This window comes from Aquarana catesbeiana, linkage group LG05, assembly GCF_042186555.1.
Source record: "Aquarana catesbeiana isolate 2022-GZ linkage group LG05, ASM4218655v1, whole genome shotgun sequence".
Classification (NCBI taxonomy): Eukaryota; Metazoa; Chordata; class Amphibia; order Anura; family Ranidae; genus Aquarana; species Aquarana catesbeiana.
In genome coordinates, this window is record NC_133328.1 from 640,927,947 (window position 1) to 640,948,521 (window position 20,575).

At 46.4% G+C, this 20,575-nt stretch overlaps 1 protein-coding gene across 1 annotated transcript in view; it reads right to left on the bottom strand.

Moving 5' to 3' along the window:
* Positions 1-20,575, bottom strand: part of ALS2CL (ALS2 C-terminal like) — a gene marked incomplete at its 3' end in the record, with an annotated part of 172,768 nt that overhangs the window by 49,569 nt on the left and 102,624 nt on the right. The window contains 5 exon segments of the mRNA XM_073632440.1: positions 372-448; positions 6,666-6,785; positions 8,781-8,909; positions 12,161-12,323; positions 18,233-18,298. Of these exon segments, the coding sequence (XP_073488541.1) occupies positions 372-448; positions 6,666-6,785; positions 8,781-8,909; positions 12,161-12,323; positions 18,233-18,298 (555 nt within the window).

The window sequence follows — 20,575 nt, forward strand, 5'->3', positions numbered from 1 at the left end:
TGTTCATCTATATCAGACAGGCTACATCGAATTTCCTTCCTAATCCCAACTTTCATTACCAACCATGGAAAACATCACCCAAGGAAACACCTTGAGGAGCTCTATATTGTCTATACCAGATCGGTTACATTGTTTATCCATCTTTAATACTTAGTTCCTAACCAATCCTGAAAAACATCACATAAGGAAACACCTTAAGGAACTCTATATTGTCCACCTACTGTAGGCTACATTGTATTTCCTTCTTTAATCCTAATTTTTTTTGCCACCCCTGGAAAATATCACCCGAGGAAATGTTTTGGAAACAATCCTCCAAAAATAAATAGTTCACAACCATCAAATGAGTAATTTCCAATAAATATTCTCCTTACTTGTTGGGATCAGATTTTTGCTTTGTTGTTGTGTCCACCCAAACCGTCTTCAGGTCATACAGGTACGTGTCATTCCCCTTAACAAAAAGAAGAGAGGGAAGGAGGTCTTTTGAAGTTAGGACAGCAGAATCAACAAACCTAAGGCCTCGTTCACATGGGCGTACTTACAGTAGGTGTACAACGTTATGAAGGATGGTTTACTCGCACAGGGATGCACAGATGCTCCATGAATCCGTGTGCAGGCAGTCCCATTTATGTCTCTGCATGGACATCCATTTGGGTGCGGGTGTGTGTCCCCAAACTCACCCTGTCTGTGTTCGGGGACATGCGCCTGCGCGCTCCTGCACCCACACGAACTTGAAATTGGGTGTCCATGCAACTGCTGCATCCCAATACATATGAATTAGACTGTCTGTCCTGAAATGCATGGAACACCTGTCCATCCCATGCAGGAAAATATGGCACTTTGCACAGATGAATGCTTACTTATGCCCGTGTGAACGAGCCCTTAAAACGGTATTAAACGCAATCCCGAAATGTACTATATTGCAGCTTACCAATCAGATGTAGTGGCTTCAGTACGTCACAAGGGGTGAGCTCTCTGGGTGACGTCATTGGATGACCACGCCCCATGGCTATATAAGAGATGCCAGACAGCGTGTGACAACACAACGGAGGAAGACAGCCACAGAAGAAGAGCAACTTTTTTCTTTTTTTTTGCGGATAACTGGCCGCGAGGAAGAAGACACCGGGAGAAGAGGACTCAGGGAGAAGATGACAGCAGGGAGAAGACAGCAGCTGGAGAAGATGGCAGCGGGGAGAAGACGGCAGTGGGAGAAGACGGCAGTGGGAGAAGACGGCAGTGGGAGAAGATGGCACCGGGAGAAGACGGCACCAGGAGAAGACGGCACCGGGAGAAGACGGCACCGGGAGAAGACGGCTCAGGGAGAAGACGGCCCCGGGAGAAGATGGCAATGGAGAAGACGGCACCGGGAGAAGACGGCCCGGGGAGAAGATGGCAGCGGGAGAAGACGGCACTGGGAGAAGATGGCTCGGGGATAAGACAGCAGCAGGAGAAGACGGCACCGGGAGAAGACGGCTCGGGGAGAAGAAGGCTCGGAGCTATTTTTTTTAAATAAAGGGCTTGTCAAAAACTGTCTCATTTTTTTTTTTTACATTTCACTGCTTTTTGGGGTGAATGGGTAGGGGTACGATGTACCCGATACCCTTTCATATGGGGGAGCTGGGATCCAGGGGCCCCCTTGTTAAAGGGGGCTTCCAGATTCCGGTAAGCCCCCCGCCCGCAGACCCCCACAACCACCGGCCAGGGTTGTCGGAAAGAGCCCCCCCCAAAACAACCTTCTCCCCCAAGGTGAGGGCATGCGGCCTGGTATGGTTCCGGGGGGGGCACTTGCTCGTCCCCTCCCTTGCCTGACCTGCCGGGCTGCATGCTCGGATAAGGGTCTGGTATGAATTTTGCGGGGGACCCCACGCCATTTTTTAAAAAATTTTGGTGTGGGGGGGGGGGTTCCCCCCAGAATCCATATTAGACTCAAAGGGAAGGGCCTGGCATGGACCTGCCGGGGCCCCTACAACGTTTTTTTATGCAATTTTATTTTTTGCCGGCAATTTGAATTTTTCACATTCAGCTGTCAGCTGACGACTCATCGGTTGTTAAGGACGCGGCGGCCAGCTTCCCGGTCCCATCCTTAGCAAACAGCTATATGCAGTGTTTTAAACAGAAAAATAAAAAATGCAAAACACATCAAAAATTAACAACACTTGCGTTTCTGGTGCGATTCCATTGAAGTCTATTACACGCAAAACGCGGATAAAAAAGTCCCCGACCTTTCCAAAAATGCATAAAACGCATAGATGTCAACATGTACCATAGGAAACCATGTTAAATGGTCTGCAATGCATTTCTGCAAACTGCAAAACGCACTAAAAAAAAAACTGCATAGGTGTGAACCTAGGGTAAGCGTCTCGTCTCATCCCTGTAACTACAAGGCAGCTTTTGAATAGAAAAACAGACTTGCTGGTTGGATCACCAGATTAAAATAATGGAAAGAGCCTAAAAAAAATAAAAAAAAAACGAATGCAGCCGTCACGTCTAAGAATTGATAAGCTGTAATATAATAAATATTTGCTTTTTGGATGTAATACCGCATTAAGTATAAAGAGTTACAGGCCAGCGGCTGTCGTTTATACCACCTGGGGACGGCTCAGGAATTTGCACTTGGCTCCGATTACTGGATAGAATGTTCTACTCAGAATCGTTAGAAAGGTGTTTTTTTTGCACACAATGCATTAACTTTACAGTAAGTGCTTTAAAAGGGGTTTTCCGTCTTGTTTTGACATAATCTACACTCCGGGATTTTTTGTGTCTTTAGCTTCCTTGAGTTTTACATGATCCCTCCTGATCAATGACTTCCCTGGCTGCGGACCAGTGTGTACTACATATATACAATCAGTGGTGTAACTAGAACCTTCAGGGCTCCGGTGCAAGAAACCATGAAAGACCCCCCCCGACCCCAGGCTGGGGTCCTTCCCTCTGAGCACAGTTTATTATGTTTCACCTATGAATGGACAGAGTCAGTGATCGGTATGGATCACTGACTCTATTTATTCAGACAAGGAAGGGGCCAGTAAATGACACATTTACCAACCCCTTCGCCCCTCTCCATCCTGACACATCCCCCGGAGCAGCCGGCTGGAGAGGGGACAGGGACAGACTACACGACAAGACATATGCCTTTCCTTACTTCTGAGGAAAGGAATACATTTTTGCTACATTGTTACAATTTTATGTCAGGGCGCACCGACCTAGTGCGTTATCCTAAGATCAAATATTTATTAAATTAAAAGCGGTAAGTAATCTACTCACAAAATGGCTATTGCACATAAGCTCATCTCAAAATCCAGCATAGTTCAATCCATGATTCATCAACTCGTGTGACAGAAAATGAAGATCCAGTAGGCTGACGCGTTTCGAGCACTAGCCACTTCCTCAGAGCCCACAGGGGAGGCTACAGAAAGAAGCTGAATAAGAGGAGAGGTGGGGACGGCTGCATATAGAGGAACCAATCTCATCGCTGCCTTCTGCAGCCTCACAATGCCCGTGGGAGAGGGAGAGGAGGAGAAGTGGGAATTCAGCGGCTGCAGGAGGAAAGTGATTCGATTGGTTCCTTTATATGCAGCTGCCCCTGTCGCTCCCCCTATCCAGGTGGGGCCCCCCTGTACATGCCTGGTTACCCAACCAGTAAGCCCTGTGTTCCTTTTTTCCCGTGTGCTCTCCTGCCTCCCCCCACCCCCTCATCCCCTCCTCTGCTGCAGGGGATGTGTCAGGATGCAGAGTGGCGAAGGAGTTGGTAAATGTGTCATTTACTGGCCCCTTCCTTGTCTGAATTAATCATGATCCGTACCTATCGCTGATTCTGTCCATTCATATGGCCGAGTTGCAATTGCGACCCCTGTAGGTACACCCCTGTATACAATCCCTAATGTAGGATCCTGACAGTCTAGTATTAAGGTTTGAATTACATTACGTTGGCACGATTGTTAACCTGCATGAAAGATTTTTGTTTTACTGCTGAGGAAAGGAATACATTTTTGCTATATTGTTACAATTTTATGTCAATTACTAACCTGGGTGAGCCCTGTGTATGTACGGTAATTGCAGCAGATTGATAATACTGACAAGTAAATATTTTATATTTACTGATGAAATGACAATATTAGGTGCTTATATGCTCATGCTGGGTTCTCTATATAATAACAGCTTATCTCGCTGGAATGACTCTTTGTAGAAATATGTCATTAGAACAATTAGTTGTTGTTCCCGTCCCTGGAATGTCTTGTTGTGTATTCTGTAGACAGAATTGTCCTCCACATATTCTGGGTCACAGTTGAGCTGATGAGGTGTTTCAAAATGACAGAAGTGAAAGTCTTTTGTAATTGTCTGTGTGTTGCTTGTGGAAATTCTAGAAAGTGGAACTAAACCTAACTTTTAGGTACTGCCTGAGCTTCCTGAGCAGGTATATTTTTTATTGGAGGGGAGCCATGCTACGTCTTCTGCAATAATACAAACTTATCTGCCTGCTTTTCCACCAAATGTGCACAGAGCGCATGCGCAGCTCAGCATGCATTCCTCGAATACTGCAACTGTGACAGGAATGACTGACCTCTGTGCACACATGAGGGATGATGCCATCTCCCACCGATCAATAGGAAAGAGGGAAGAGAGGGAAAAAACCCTGCACCTGGGGAGAAGATGGCAGCACCCAAAGGGGGAGATGACAGCAGCCGAGGAGAAGATGACAGCAACAGCCAAGGAGAAGACGGCAGCAGCCGAACAGAAGACGGCAGCAGCCGAGGAGAAGACGGCAGCAGCCGAGGAGAAGACGGCAGCAGCCGAGGAGAAGACGGCAGCAGCCGAGGAGAAGACGGCAGCACCTGAGGAGAAGACGGCAGCAGCCGAGGAAAAGACGGCAGCACCTGAGGAGAAGACGGCAGCAGCCGAGGAGAAGACGGCAGCAGCCGAGGAGAAGAGGGCAGCAGCTGAGGAGAAGAGGGCAGCAGCTGAGGAGAAGAGGGCAGCAGCTGAGAAGAAGGCAGCAGCCGAGGAGAAGACAGCAGCACCCAAGGAGAAGAAGGCAGCACCTGAGGAGAAGACAGCAACAGCCGAGGAGAAGAGGGCAGCACCCAAAGAGAAGACGGCAGCAGCTGAGGAGAAGACGGCAACACCCAAGGAGAAGAAGGCAGCAGCCGAGGAGAAGACAGCAGCACCTGAGGAGAAGACGGCAGCAGCCACTGAGATGAAGACAGCAACAGCCAAGGAGAAGACGGCAGCAGCCGAGGAGAAGACAGCAGCACCCAAGGAGAAGAAGGCAGCACCCGAGGAGAAGACGGCAGCGCCCGAGAAGAAGACGGCAGCAGCCTCTGAGGAGAAGACAGCAACAGCCACTGAGGAGAAGAGGGCAGCAGCTGAGGGAGAAGACGGCAGCACCCAAGGAGAAGAAGGTTGCAGCCGAGGAGAAGACGGCAGCACCCAAGGAGAAGAGGGCAGCACCCAAGGAGAAGAGGGCAGCACCCGAGGAGAAGACGGCAGCAGGCGTTGAGGAGAAGAGGGCAGCAGCCGAGGTGAAGAGGGCAGCAGTCGAGGAGAAGAGGGCAGCAGCCGAGGAGAAGAGGGCAGCAGCCGAGGAGAAGAGGGCAGCAGCCGAGGAGAAGAGGGCAGCAGCCGAGGAGAAGAGGGCAGCACCCGAGGAGAAGAGGTTAGCACCCGAGGAGAAGACGGCAGCAGCCTTTGAGGAGAAGAGGGCAGCAGCCGAGGTGAAGAGGGCAGCAGTCGAGGAGAAGAGGGCAGCAGCTGAGGAGAAGAGGGCAGCAGTCGAGGAGAAGAGGGCAGCACCCGAGGAGAAGACGGCAGCAGCCGTTGAGGAGAAGAGGGCAGCAGCCGAGGTGAAGAGGGCAGCAGTCGAGGAGAAGAGGGCAGCACCCGAGGAGAAGATGGCAGCAGCCGTTGAGGAGAAGAGGGCAGCAGTCGAGGAGAAGAGGGCAGCACCCGAGGAGAAGACGGCAGCAGCTGAGGAGGGATGTAACCGCCGCATCGCTGGAAGGTGGAGGTGAGTATACTGGGGGGTTTAGTTCTGCTTTTAAGCAGATGTTTGAATGTGTAAAATGTTTATAATTTAGGAGGTCCTACATGACGACGCCAGGATTGGCCTACACTTCTCCTATTGATTTGGCAATAACTTTGTCATTATGTAAGATAACCGTGTTAATTAATAAAAAAAGTGTTACTTTTGATAAAAACATTTTATTCTATACTTTCTCTTTAAAGTGATACTAAACACACCAAATATTGATTTGATTTGGATCTCTCTCCTAACATTTTTTTTTACAGTACTGTATATACACGTTGTATACACCCCAGGGTAATACAGCCTCCATAGTCACCCCAGGGAGAGAGAAGATCCCCTTTAACTCACCCTGTCACAGTTACACCCCCTTAGATTGCCGTTTTGTCACCATGACACCCCTTAGATTGCTGTTTTGTCACCATGACACCCCTTAGATTGCTGTTTTGTCACCGTGACACCCCTTAGATTGCCATTTTGTCACCATGACACCCCTTAGATTGCCGTTTTGTCACCATGACACCCCTTAGATTGCTGTTTTGTCACCATGACACCCCTTAGATTGTCGTTTTGTCACCATGACACCCCTTGGATTGCTGTTTCTTTCTTTTAAAAGGGGAAAACCCTTTGTCGTTTCTATTAGCCGACATACCTGCAGGAAGACGAGGTAATCGTTGAAGAGGAGGACCCGGTCGTATCGGCTGGAGGTGACAGTTACCGGGACACTGCGACTGTCTTCTTGTAGTCGGCGTTCCGGTGTGCACAGAGTGGCCTGCAAGACAAACATCCCGCATCATATCACACGGGTCATACAGAGGGTCCGACTTCTACCATCCTGAGGGTTCAAACATCCCCCCCCCCTGGTAGCTGAATGACACTCGCTTGTGATTCCCTGTATAGATGTCTGTTGGCATACAAGAATGGTGGCAATGTCTGAGATGTATCTGATTCTGATGATCAATTAGTTACCAAATCATTAGCTGATGAATAATTTATTGTTGGTAAGGGGTAAGGGGAGAAGAGAGGAGATGAAAAAGGAAAAGAGAGGAGATGAGAGAGGAGAGGAGAGAGGAGAATAAAAGAGAGGTGAGGAGAGGACATGAAAAAAAGAGAAGAGAAAAGAGAAGAGAAAAAAAGGAGAGGAAAAGAGAGGAGAGGAGAAATTAGAATAAAAGAGAGGTGAGGAAAGGACCGGAAAAGGGAGGAGAGGAGAAAAGAGGATAGGAGAAAGGAAAGGAAAAGGGAGGAGAGAAAAAGAGAGGAGAAAGTTGAGGAAAAGAGAGGAGAAAGGGAGAGGAAAAGAGAGGAGAAAGGAGAGGAGAAAGGGAGAGGAAAAGAGAGGAGAAAGGGAGAGGAAAAGAGAGGAGAAAGGAGAGGAAAAGAGAGGAGAAAGGGAGAGGAAAAGAGAGGAGAAAGGGAGAGGAAAAGAGAGGAGAAAGGGAGAGGAAAAGAGAGGAGAAAGGAGAGGAAAAGAGAGGAGAAAGGGAGAGGAAAAGAGAGGAGAAAGGAGAGGAAAAGAGAGGAGAAAGGGAGAGGAAAAGAGAGGAGAAAGGAGAGGAAAAGAGAGGAGAAAGGGAGAGGAAAAGAGAGGAGAAAGGAGAGGGAAAAAAAGGGGAGGATGAAAAGATGAGAGGAGAGGAGAAAAGAAAGGAGAGGAAAATAGAGGGGAGGATAACAGAGGAAAGAAAAAGGAGAGGAAAAGAAGAGAGGATGAAAGGAGGAGAGAAGAAAAAAGAGGAGAGGAGAAAGAAGAGGAAAAGAGAGGAGAGGTGAAAGGAAAAGAGGGGAGTGGAAAAAGGAGGAGAGGATAACAGAAGAGAGAAAAGCCGAGGAGAGGAGAGAAGAAAAGAGGAGAGGGGAAAGGAGAGGAAAAAAGAGGAGAGGAGAAGTGTAGAGGATGCAAAGAGGCGAGGAGAAAAGAGAATAGAAGAAAATAGAGGAGATAAGAAAGGAGAGGAAAAGGAGAATAGAGGATGCAAAGAGGAGAGGAGAAAATAAAATGAGAGGAGAGAAAAAAGGAGAGTAGAAATAAGAGGAAAAGAGAGAAGAAAGGAGAGTTAAAGAGAGGAGAGGATGCAGAGAGGAGATAAGAAAGGAGAGAAGAGGATGCAAAGAGGTGAGGAGTGGAGAAAGGAGAAGAAAGGAGGAGAGGAAAAGAAAGGTGAAATGAGAGAAAAAGAAAGGAGAAATGAGAGGTAAAGAGAGGAGAAATGAAAGGAGAAAGGAGAGGTAAAGAGAGGAGAGGATGGAATGAGTAGAAGATGGGAGGTGAAGGAAGAGTAATGGGGGAAAAGAGAGAGATGAGGCCCAGAGAGGAGAGATAAGTTTATATACAAAGAATGAAGAATATATCTGGTAAGGGAAGAGAAGAGGATGAATGGAGGTAATACAATGAATTGGGATAACTACAAATGTTATTCTGGGATGTGTCTCCAGCACTAGAATCATCTTTCTGGTACAAAACAGTCTTTAAAATTTAGTGTTAAAAACATGAAGGAATGCAAATGTAAAACAACAACAAATAAAAAAAAAGAAGTGTTAGGGAAAGAAGGGAATGAAGTAGTTAATAATCACGAGGGGGTAATGACAATATACAGAGAAGAGAAGATGAGAACTAAGAAAAGGAGATTGGTAGGAAGATGAAGAAATCAAAAATGGAGGAGAGTAATGGAGAGGAGAGGAAAGGGAAGATAAAGGAGAAGAGGAAGAGAAGCGGGTGGAGCAGTTGATAGACAAGCTGTATTGTCACACGTTACGTCCCACATACCGTCAATTTTTTGGACAATGTAGTCCACAGGTTCTTCGTCAGAGAGGCCTCATCCAGACACTGACTGATATAAGACTGGAGGCTCACATACACTTCCAGAGCTTTCCTTAGAGGGGCCACACCGGCATCCTGGAGAAAAAAATCATCATGTATGAATTATGATCCCTGAAATGAAAAAAGGCCACTTCATGTGAAAGAGCCATCGGTGCCTTGAAAAAGTATTCATACCCCCTTGAAATTTTCCAAATTTTGTCATGTTGCAACCAAAAACGTAAATGTATTTTATTGGGATTTTATGTGATGGCGAACCTTGGCACCCCAGATGTTTTGGAACTACATTTCCCATGATGCTCATGCACTCAGCAGTGTAGTGGAGCATCATGGGAAATGTAGTTCCAAAACATCTGGAGTGCCAAGGTTCGCCATCACTGTGATAGACCAACACAAAGTGGCAAATAATTGTGAAGTGGAAGGAAAATGAAAATTGTTTTAAAAATAAATATGTGAGAAGTGTGGGGTACATTTGTATGGCGCCCCCCGGAGTCAATACTTTGTAGAACCGCCTTTCTCTGAAATTACAGCTGCAAGTCTTTTTGGGGATGTCTCTACCAGCTTTGCACATCTAGAGAGGGACATTTCTGCCCATTCTTCTTCCTTGCAAAATATCTCAAGCTCTGTCAGATTGGATGGAGAGCGTCTGTGAACAGCAATTTTCAAGTCTTGCCACAGATTCTCAATGTGATTTAGGTCTGGACTGTGACTGGGCCATTCTAACACATGAATATGCTTTGATCTAAACCATTCCATTGTAGCTCTGGCTGGATGTTTCGGGTCGTTGTCCTGCTGGAAGGTGAACCTCCGCCCCAGTCTCAAGTCTTCTGCAGACTCTAACAGGTTTTCTTCTAAGATTGCCCTGTATTTGGCTTCATCCATTTTTCCATCAACTCTGACCAGCTTCCCTGTCCCTGCTGAAGAAAAGCATCCCCACACCATGATGCTGCCACCACCATGTTTCACGGTGGGAATGGTGTGTTCAGGGTGATATACAGTGTTAGTTTTCCACCAAAAAGTTTAATTCTGGTCTCATCTGACCAGATCACCTTCTTCCACATGTTTGCTGTGTCCTCCACATGGCTTCTCACAAACTACAAACAGGACTTCTTATGACTTTCTTTCACCAATGTCTTTCTTCTTGTCACTCTTCCATAAAGGGCAGATTTGTGGAGAACACGACTAATTGTTGTCCTGTGGACAGATTCTCCCACCTGAGCTGTGGATCTCTGCAGCTCCTCCAGAGTTACCATGGACCTCTTGGCTCTTCTCTGATGAATGTTCTCCTTGCCCGGCCGGTCAGTTTAGGTGGACGGCCATGTCTTGGTAGGTTTGCAGTTGTGCCATACTCTTTACATTTTCTGATGATGGATTGAACAGAGCTCCGTGAGATGTTCAAAGCTTGGGAGATTTTTTTATAACCTAACCCTGCTTTATACATCTCCACAAATTTATCTCTGACCTGTCTGGTGTGTTCCTTGGCCTTCATGATGCTGTTTGTTCACTAAGGTTCTCTAACAAACCTCTGAGGGCTTCACAGAACAGCTGTATTTATAATGAGATTAAATGACACACAGGTGGACTCTATTTACTAATTAGGTGACTTCTGAAGGCAATTGGTTCCACTAGATTTTAGTTAGGGATATCAGAGTAAAGGGGGCTGAATACAAACCCCCCCACACTTTTCAGATATTTATTTCTAAAAAAATTTGAAAAACATTTATCATGTTCCTTCCACTTCACAATTATGTGCCACTTTGTGCTGGTCTATCACATAAAATACATTTAGGTTTTTGGTTGTAACATGACAAAATGTGGAAAATGTCAAGGGGTATGAATACTTTTTCAAGGCACTGTATATATACAAAGAGTCCCTGCTACCATTTCCAGAGTCCCTTTGCTTGCTTTTATCCGGCCCTTGGGGCAATATTTCAACAGTGGGGCATGATTCTCCCAAGCTGACACCAACAAAGGGGCACATTTCCTCCCAATGACACCAACAATGGGGCATGATTCTTCCCACCTAAAGACACCAATGAAGGGACACTATTCCTCCCAATGAAACTAACAGTGCGGCATGATTCTTCCCACCTAATGAAACCAACGATGGGGCACAATTCAGTAGAGCAGTGGACGGTGTCAGTAGAGCAGTGGATGGTGTCAGTAGGACAGTGGATGGTGTCAGTAGGACAGTGGATGGTGTCAGTAGGACAGTGGATGGTGTCAGTAGAGCAGTGGATGGTGTCAGTAGGACAGTGGATGGCGTCAGTAGGACAGTGGATGGCGTCAGTAGGACAGTGGATGGCGTCAGTAGGACAGTGGATGGCGTCAGTAGGACAGTGGACGGCGTCAGTAGGACAGTGGATGGCGTCAGTAGGACAGTGGATGGCGTCAGTAGGACAGTGGACGGTGTCAGTAGGACAGTGGATGGTGTCAGTAGGACAGTGGACGGTGTCAGTAGGACAGTGGACGGTGTCAGTGGAGCAGTGGATGGTGTCAGTAGGACAGTGGATGGCGTCAGTAGGGCAGTGGATGGTGTCAGTAGTTTTTCTTTTTTATTAGCTTATTTTTTATTTTTTTTATTGATTTTTTTGCAATATTACTTTTTACTACTTTTTGCAATATAACTTTATATCATTTTTTGCCTTTTTTTTTGGGAGCCCCATTGGGGGGGCTTTGGTACGTTATCAGGAGTCCAAACAGACCCCTGATGTCTCACTTTTGAGACAGGGAAAGGGATTGAGGACAGAGACTCCCCAGTCCCTTTCTCTGCAGCCTCAGCTGCACTGGACAGTGAATGAATGGGAAGTTCTCTGTGCTGAGCGGCTTCCTGTTCATTCTCAATCTGAAGCACAGTTTATTATGCTTCCGTTATAAATGAAAAGGAAGGGGGCGGTAAATGACATATTTACTGGCCCCTTCCCCCCCACTCTCCATCCTGAAACATCCCCTGAAGTATCTGGGGGCATGGGAGGGGAGAGGGGGGCCTGGACTGCAGGGGGGAATCTACACCGCATTGGGGTGATTAGGGCATGCCAGGTGTGCACACCCTAATCACCCCATGCGGTGTAGATTCCCTCTGCACACGCCTATGCTCCCACTAATGCCGGGACACTTTTTCTACTACTGCTGGCCACAGTCCGGCCCCCCTAAATTCTGAAGGACAGTAAACTGGCCCTTTGTTTTGAAGGTTTGGGGACTCCCTGTTTTAGACAAAGCCGGGGGTTGGCAATGTCTCGGTCTGCTCCATAGGACTGTGCACGGGATTGGTGGTGACACAATAACTTTAAATGCCCCGGGGCGGCCAAGACCATAAATACGGCAATTACCTTCTGAAGATCTTCGTTCAGCTTGGTCAGCTGGAAGCAGTATTGCTGGATGTGTCGGCGGAATGGCTCAGTTAGGACCCTCAGGAGCAGCATGTGGATGGGGGGCTCAGAGTTTTCCCTAATGATCTGCGTCATGGCCTTTGTATTTGCCTTCCAGTGACTGCTACAGGAGACAGATATAGACAGCGTTATAGACCACCCAAATGTTGCCGGGAAACCACAGGTCCCAACATTCCCCACCAGCATCTCAGGTACATTAAATGCATTTGTGTCTTCTTCATTGTTCTACTTTCATTCCGACCTACCAACAGGTAGAACGGGTGCAGCAGAGTGGATGATGAGCGGCGTGGGAGTACAAGATACGTCCAAGGTCTTCTATAGGGACGCTACACTCAATTCTGCTAAAAAAAGCCACTGGTTTCACTTCTGTTGTTTTTTTTTTTTTTTTTAACCACTTAAGGACCGAGCCTCTTTCTGAGATTTGTTGTAAGTTAAAACAGTTTTTTTTGCTGGAAAATTACTTAGAACCCCTAAACATTATATATATTTTTTTCTAACACCCTAGAGAATAAAATGGCGGTCGTTGCAATACTTTCTGTCACACCGTATTTGCGCAGCGGTCTTACAAGCGCATTTTTTTGGGAAAAAATACACTTTTTTGAATTAAAAAAAAAAAGACAACAGTAAAGTTAGCCCAGTTTTTTTTTATATTGTGAAAGATAATGTTACACCGAGTAAATTGATACCCAACATGTCACGCTTTAAAATTGCGCCCGCTCGTGGAGTGGCCACAACTTTTACCCTTAAAAATCTCTATAGGCGCCGTTTAAAAAATTCTACAGGTTGCATGTTTTGAGTTACAGAGGAGGTCTAGGGCATAGAATTATTGCTCTCGCTCTACCGATCGCGGCGATACCTCACATGTGTGGTTTAAACACCGTTTTCATGTGCGGGCGCTACTCACGTATGCTTTCGCTTCTGCGCGCGAGCTCGGCGGGACGCGGTGCGTTTAAAATGTATTTATTTTTTTCTTATTTATTTTACCTTTTATTTTTTATTTTTACACTGTTCTTTAAAAAAAATAAAAAATTGTGTCACTTTTATTCCTATTACAAAGAATGTAAACATCCCTTGTAATAGAAAAGGTCCTCTTAAATATGAGATCCGGGGGGGTCAAAAAGACCTCAGATCTCATATTTACACTAAAATGCAATAAAAAAAAAAAAAAAAAATGTCATTTGAAAAAAAAAAAAAAAAAGGCCCTTTAAGAGCTATGGGCGGAAGTGACGATATGACGTCGCTTCCGCCCTGCAATGGTATGGAGACGGGTGGGGGGCCATCTTCCCCTCACTCGTCAAAGGGAGGAGGGGTTATATGCAACTTTTTTTTTTTTTTTGCTGTAGTATATGCTACAGCAAAATAACATTTACAAAAGAAAAAAAAAAATTATAGGTTACATTGCCAGCAAATAAAATTGCATTGCCAGCTTGTTTAAAAACACGGCTACTCCAGAGATAAATTATAATTGGCGAGCGTTGTCACCTTAGGACAGGAATTGTGTTATTGGGAGGAATCGCCAGATGGAAATAAAGGAAAAAAATCAAAGTGATTAAGAAGAAAACCAAAAGCTACAATGTAATGGCTTTGAGAACCTGTTGCTGTGTAACCCGTCTGTATCAGCAAAGCCGTGTAAAACGTGACAACAGCACTTGCCCAGCCCTACATAAGAGGCGTAATATAGCTTATAAAACACTTTTATGTGTATAAAGCTCCTCGGTAGCTACTGTATCTAGTCTTGTAGTTATAGATGTCTCTTAATTGCCAAAATATGCAGTAAAAACTTGCACACCCTGCACTCTGTACACAGCACACCCCTGAACTCTGTACACAGCACATCCCTGAACTCTGTACACAGCACACCCATGAACGCTGCACTCTGTACATAGAGCACCCCCAACAAACTGCGCTCTGTATATAGGGCACCCCTGAACCCTGCACTCTGTATATAGCACACCCCTGAACCCTGCAATCTGTACATGGCGCACCCCTGAACTCCGCACTCTGTACATAGTGCACCCCTGAACTCCACACTCTAAACAAAATGCACCTCTGAACCCTGCACTCTGCACATAGCATACCCCTGAACTCTGCACATAACACACTCCAGAACTCTGCACTCTGTACAAAGCATACCCCTGAACTCTGCACTCTGTACAAAGCACACCCCTGAACTCTGCACTCTGTACAAAGCATACCCCTAAACTCTGTACAAAGAACACCCCTGAACTCTGCACTCTGTACATAGCACACCCCTGAACTCTGCACTCTGTACATAGCACACCCCTGAACTCTGCACTCTGTACAAAGCACACCCCTGAGCCGTGCATTCTGTACAAAGCACACCCCTGAACTCTGCACTCTGTACAAAGCACACCCCTGAACCGTGCACTCTGTACAAAGAACATCCCTGAACTCTGCACTCTGTACAAAGCACACCCCTGAACTCTGCACTCTGTACAAAGCACACCCCTGAAATCTGCACTCTGTACAAAGCACACCCCTGAACTATGGACTCTGTACAAAGAACACCCCTGAACTTTGCACTCTGTACATAGCACACCCCTGAACTCTGCACTCTGTACATGGCACACCCCTGAACTCTGCACTCTGTACATGGCACACCCCTGAGCTCTGCACTCTGTACAAAGCACACCCCTGAACCATGCACTCTGTACAAAGCACACCCCTGAACCGTGCACTCTGTACAAAGCACACCCCTGAACCGTGCACTCTGTACAAAACACACCCCTGAACTCTGTACTCTGTACATAGCACACCCCTGAACTCTGCACTCTGTACATAGCACACCCCTGAACTCTGTACATAGCACACCCCTGAACTCTGCACTCTGTACAAAGCACACCTCTGAACTCTGCACTCTGTACAAAGCACACCCCTGAACTCTGCACTCTGTACAAAGCACACCCCTGAACCGTGCACTCTGTACAAAGAACATCCCTGAACTCTGCACTCTGTACAAAGCACACCCCTGAACTCTGCACTCTGTACAAAGCACACCCCTGAACTCTGCACTCTGTACAAAGCACACCCCTGAACTATGGACTCTGTACAAAGAACACCCCTGAACTTTGCACTCTGTACATAGCACACCCCTGAACTCTGCACTCTGTACATGGCACACCCCTGAGCTCTGCACTCTGTACAAAGCACACCCCTGAACCATGGACTCTGTACAAAGCACACCCCTGAACCGTGCACTCTGTACAAAGCACACCCCTGAACTGTGCACTCTGTACAAAACACACCCCTGAACTCTGTACTCTGTACATAGCACACACCTGAACTCTGCACTCTGTACATAGCACACCCCTGAACTCTGTACATAGCACACCCCTGAACTCTGCACTCTGTACAAAGCACACCTCTGAACTCTGCACTCTGTACAAAGCACACCTCTGAACTCTGCACTCTGTACAAAGCACACCCCTGAACTCTGCACTCTGTACAAAGAACACCCCTGAACTCTGCACTCTGTACAAAGCACACCCCTGAACTCTGCATATAACACACCACTGAACTCTGCACTCTGTACATAGCACACCCCTGAACTCTGCACTCTGTACAAAGCACACCCCTGAACTCTGCACTCTGTAGATAGTGCACCCAAAATACAACTGACCCTTTGAGGGCAACCATACTGGTGATGCGGCCCACGATTAAATTAAGTTTAACACCCCTGCTTTAGCAGTACCAGTTCCACATTAGGAAGTCCAGTGACCATAGGATTCTGGGGTAAGAGATTGCTGGTAATATACAGGTATTGAGAACCTTCTTACACATAAGTGTTTTTTAAGCTTTATTATTCTCTTTACATAAGGCTGCATGAGCTCCTTTGCCATGCTTTACCTAGCTTTGGCTTTGCAAATACATTGGGAAGGGGTTGCTCATTACCAGTTGCCATTGAAATGATCTTTATGTGTCATTACTTTTGTGCATTTTTACCCACAGTGCTAACACTCTCTTAGGTCTCGTTTAGATGAGTGGCATCTCTTGCCGCCCCTCTGAAAAGATTTTCAGAAGCTGGAAGACAGGTGGTTAGGAGGCATAATGTTGCTTTTTCTTTGCCTGTTTTTACCCTTAAAAGCCCACATCACTACACAACAAGCATTGGGCGTAGCTGCAGGGCAGTTGTGGCATGGCCTCATTCACTCAAAGGGTTGCGTTCACTGGCTGTATTTCTCACTGAATGCAATGGGGGTATAATTTTTGCAGCCAGGCAGCAAACACGGTTCAGTTGCCTTTGCAGTAGATACTGCTACCAAAAAAAAGACTATTTGCCACAGTGTTTATAAACTATGTTCAGATACAAGATAGAGAGACACAACGTAACATTGTTTATAAACATTGTTCACACAGGAGATAGAGAGATACAAAGTAACATTGTTCATAAACATTGTTCACACAGGAGATAGAGAGATACAAAGTAACATTGTTTATAAACATTGATCAGACAGGAGATAGAGAGATACAAAGTAACATTGTTTATAAACATTGATCAGACGGGAGATAGAGAGATACAAAGTAACATTGTTTATAAACATTGATCAGACGGGAGATAGAGAGATACAAAGTAACATTGTTTATAAACATTGATCAGATGGGAGATAGAGAGATACAAAGTAACATTGTTTATAAACATTGATCAGACGGGAGATAGGGAGATACAAAGTAACATTGTTTATAAACATTGATCAGACGGGAGATAGAGAGATACAAAGTAACATTGTTTATAAACATTGATCAGAGGGGAGATAGAGAGATACAAAGTTAACATTGTTACTTTTGTATTTACTAAGTTTTACTCATCTGCAGATCAAAGGGATGCACTTCAATCTGTATATGATGTCAGGTAAAGCAACCCGACAAGAAAAAAAAAAAAAAAAAAAAAACCTCCTAAGCTATTACTATTTTTCTTATTATTAGTTAAACTTTTCAATTTTTTTTTTGTTTTGTTCTTAAAGACATGGACGAGCGAGTTTGGGGTGGAGGAACTTGACTGGCCTGCACAGAGTCCTGGCCTCAACCTGATAGAAAGCTTTTGGAATGAATTAGAGCGAAGACTATGGGGTTGATTTACTAAAGGCAAATAGACTGTGCAAAGTGCAGCTGCTCCAGAGCTTAGTAAATGAGCAGAAGCTCTGCTGACTTCCATCATCCAATGTGCAAGCAAATATGCTTTTATTTTATTTTCCTTGCACGCGATTGGGTATTCTTTGCAAAGTGAAGCTTTACCTTATTTACTAAGCTCTGGAGCAAGTGCACTTGCAGAGGGCAACTGCACTTTGCAAAGTGCACAGTCTATTTGCCTTTAGTAAATCAACCCCTATGAGCCAGGCCTTCTCGTCCAACATCAGTGCCTGATCTCACAAACGTGCTTCTGGAAGAATGTTCAAACATTCCCATAGACACCCTCCTAAACCTTGTGGACGGCCTTCCCAGAAGAGTTGAAGCTGTAATAGCTGCAAAGGGCGGAGCCAACTCAATATTGAACCCTACAGACTAAGACTGGGGGGGTCATTAAAGGTCATGTGTGTGTAAAGGCAGGCGTCCCAATACTTTAGATAATATATTGTATATGAAAGGTGAAAGGGTTAATGCCCATTGTAACCCTAAAGTTCACCAAAAATCACTTTGATTTTGTCCTGACTTATTGACTCGTGGACTCCAAAGCATTTGGCCAAATTTCTAGGCAAAAGCTCACAATTTCGTTCCTTAGTAGATGAAGGGAAGCTTCCCAATTCACTCTTCAGATGACATTTTTATTTCGGGGGGGGGGGGGGGGTGCAGTGTCGGTTAAATACAATAAAGTATTTACGAAAATCTTAATCTGGTATGGTGTAATCAGCACAAGCAGATGTTCCCCTTGAGGCTGTCAGCATCCCCCTCCCAAAGGTAACAGATTGACCGATGTCCAAAGTACCCAACCTTTGGAGAATTCTGACAAAATAAATGCCAGTTAGAATTATTAACACCTTAGAATTAGAGGCTTACCTTCCCTGCTTTGCTGATTTCTCAAACCCTTTGATCACCACATAACTTGTGACGGCTTCCAAATATCTAAAACAAAACCAGGAAAAAAAAAAAAAGAAACAGGTTACTGAAAAAAGACATTGGTATGGTAATCGGGCAATGGGGGAATGTGTTATGTTAAAACATCTAGAGCAGCATTTATCAACTTTTTTTGCAGATACAGCACCCTATAGAAGTGTGCAAAATCTCGAGTCCCCCCCAGTCTAAAAAAAATAATTATTACTTACCAGTGGGAAACCTGAGCCTGGGACAATGCACACAACCCCCATCATATTAGAGATCCCCCCATCACATCAGAGGACCCCCATCACATCAGAGGTTCTCCCATCACATCAGAGGACCCCCCCCCCCATCACATCAAAGGTCCGCCATGGTATCTGAAGTCCCCCTTTATATCAGAGGTTTCTCCATCATATCAGAGGACCCCTATCACATCAGAGGTTCTCCCATCACAGAGATCCCCCATCACATCAGAGATCCCCCCATCACATCAGAGATCCCCCCATCACATCAGAGGACCCCTATCATATCAGAGGTTCTCCCATCACATGAGAGGACCCCCCATCACATCAGAGGTCCCCTATCATATCAGAGGACCCCCATCACATCAGCGGTCCCTCCATCATATCAGGAGGTCCCCCATCACATCAGAGGTTCTCCCATCACATCAGAGGACCCCCCCCCCCTCACATCAAAGGTCCGCCATGATATCTGAAGTCCCCCTTTATATCAGAGGTTTCTCCATCATATCAGAGGACCCCCATCACATCAGAGGACCCCTATCACATCAGAGGTTTTCCCATCACATCAGAGATCCCCCATCACATCAGAGATCCCCCCATCACATCAGAGATCCCCCCATCACATCAGAGATCCCCTATCACATCAGAGGTTCTCCCATCACATGAGAGGACCCCCCATCACATCAGAGGACCCCGATCACACCAGAGGTCCCCCATCATATCAGAGGACCCCCATCACATCAGCGGTCCCTCCATCATATCAGGAGGTCCCCTATAACATCAGAGGTCTCCCCATTATATCAGAAGACCCCCCATCACATAATAGGTACCCCCATCGCATAAGAGGTCCCCCAACACATAATAGGTCCCCCCATTACATCAGAGGACCCCTCATCACACCTAAGGTCCGCCATCACATCTGAAGTCCCCATTTATATCAGAGGTTTCCCCATCACTTCAGAGGTCCCCCCTCCATTACATCATAGCTCCCTCCATCACATCAGAGGACCCCCATCACATCAGAGGTCCCTCCATCATATCAGAGGTCCCCTATCCCATTAGAAGACCCCCATCACATCAGAGGACCCCTATTACATCAGAGGTCCACCAATCACATCAGAGGTCCCCCCCCCCACATCAGAGGTCCTATCACATCAGAGGTCCTCCTCCATCACATCAGAGATCCACCCATCACATCAGAGGTCCCCCTCCATCACATCAGAGGTCCCCCTCCATCACATCAGAGATCCGCCCATCACATCAGAGGTCCCCCTCCATCACATCAGAGATCCGCCCATCACATCAGAGGTCCCCCTCCATCACATCAGAGATCCGCCCATCACATCAGAAGTCCCCCTCCATCACATCAGAGGTCCCCCTCCATCACATCAGAGATCCACCCATCACATCAGAGGTCTCCCCATCACAGAGATCCACCCATCACATCAAAGATCCACCCATCACATCAGAGGTCCCCCTCCATCACATCAGAGGTCCCCCTCCATCACATCAGAGATCAACCCATCACATCAGAGGTCCCCCATTACATCAGAGGTCCCCCTCCATCACATCAGAGATCTGCCCATCACATCAGAGGTCTCCCCATCACATCAGAGGTCCCCTTCCATCACATCAGAGGTCTCCCCATCACATCAGAGATCCACCCATCACATCAGAGGTCTCCTCATCACATCAGAGGTCTCCCCATCACATCAAAGGTCCCCCATTACATCAGAGGTCCCCCTCCATCACATCAGAGGTCCCCTTCCATCACATCAGAGGTCTCCCCATCACATCAGAGGTCTCCCCATCACATCAGAGGTCTCCCCATCACATCAGAGATCCACCCATCACATCAGAGGTCTCCCCATCACATCAGAGGTCCCCCCATCACATCAGAGGTCTCCCCATCACATCAGAGATCCACCCATCACATCAGAGGTCTCCCCATCACATCAGAGATCCACCCATCACATCAGAGGTCTCCTCATCACATCAGAGGTCCCACTATCATTATCCCCATCACATCAGAGGTCCCCCCATTTATATCAGAGACTTCCCC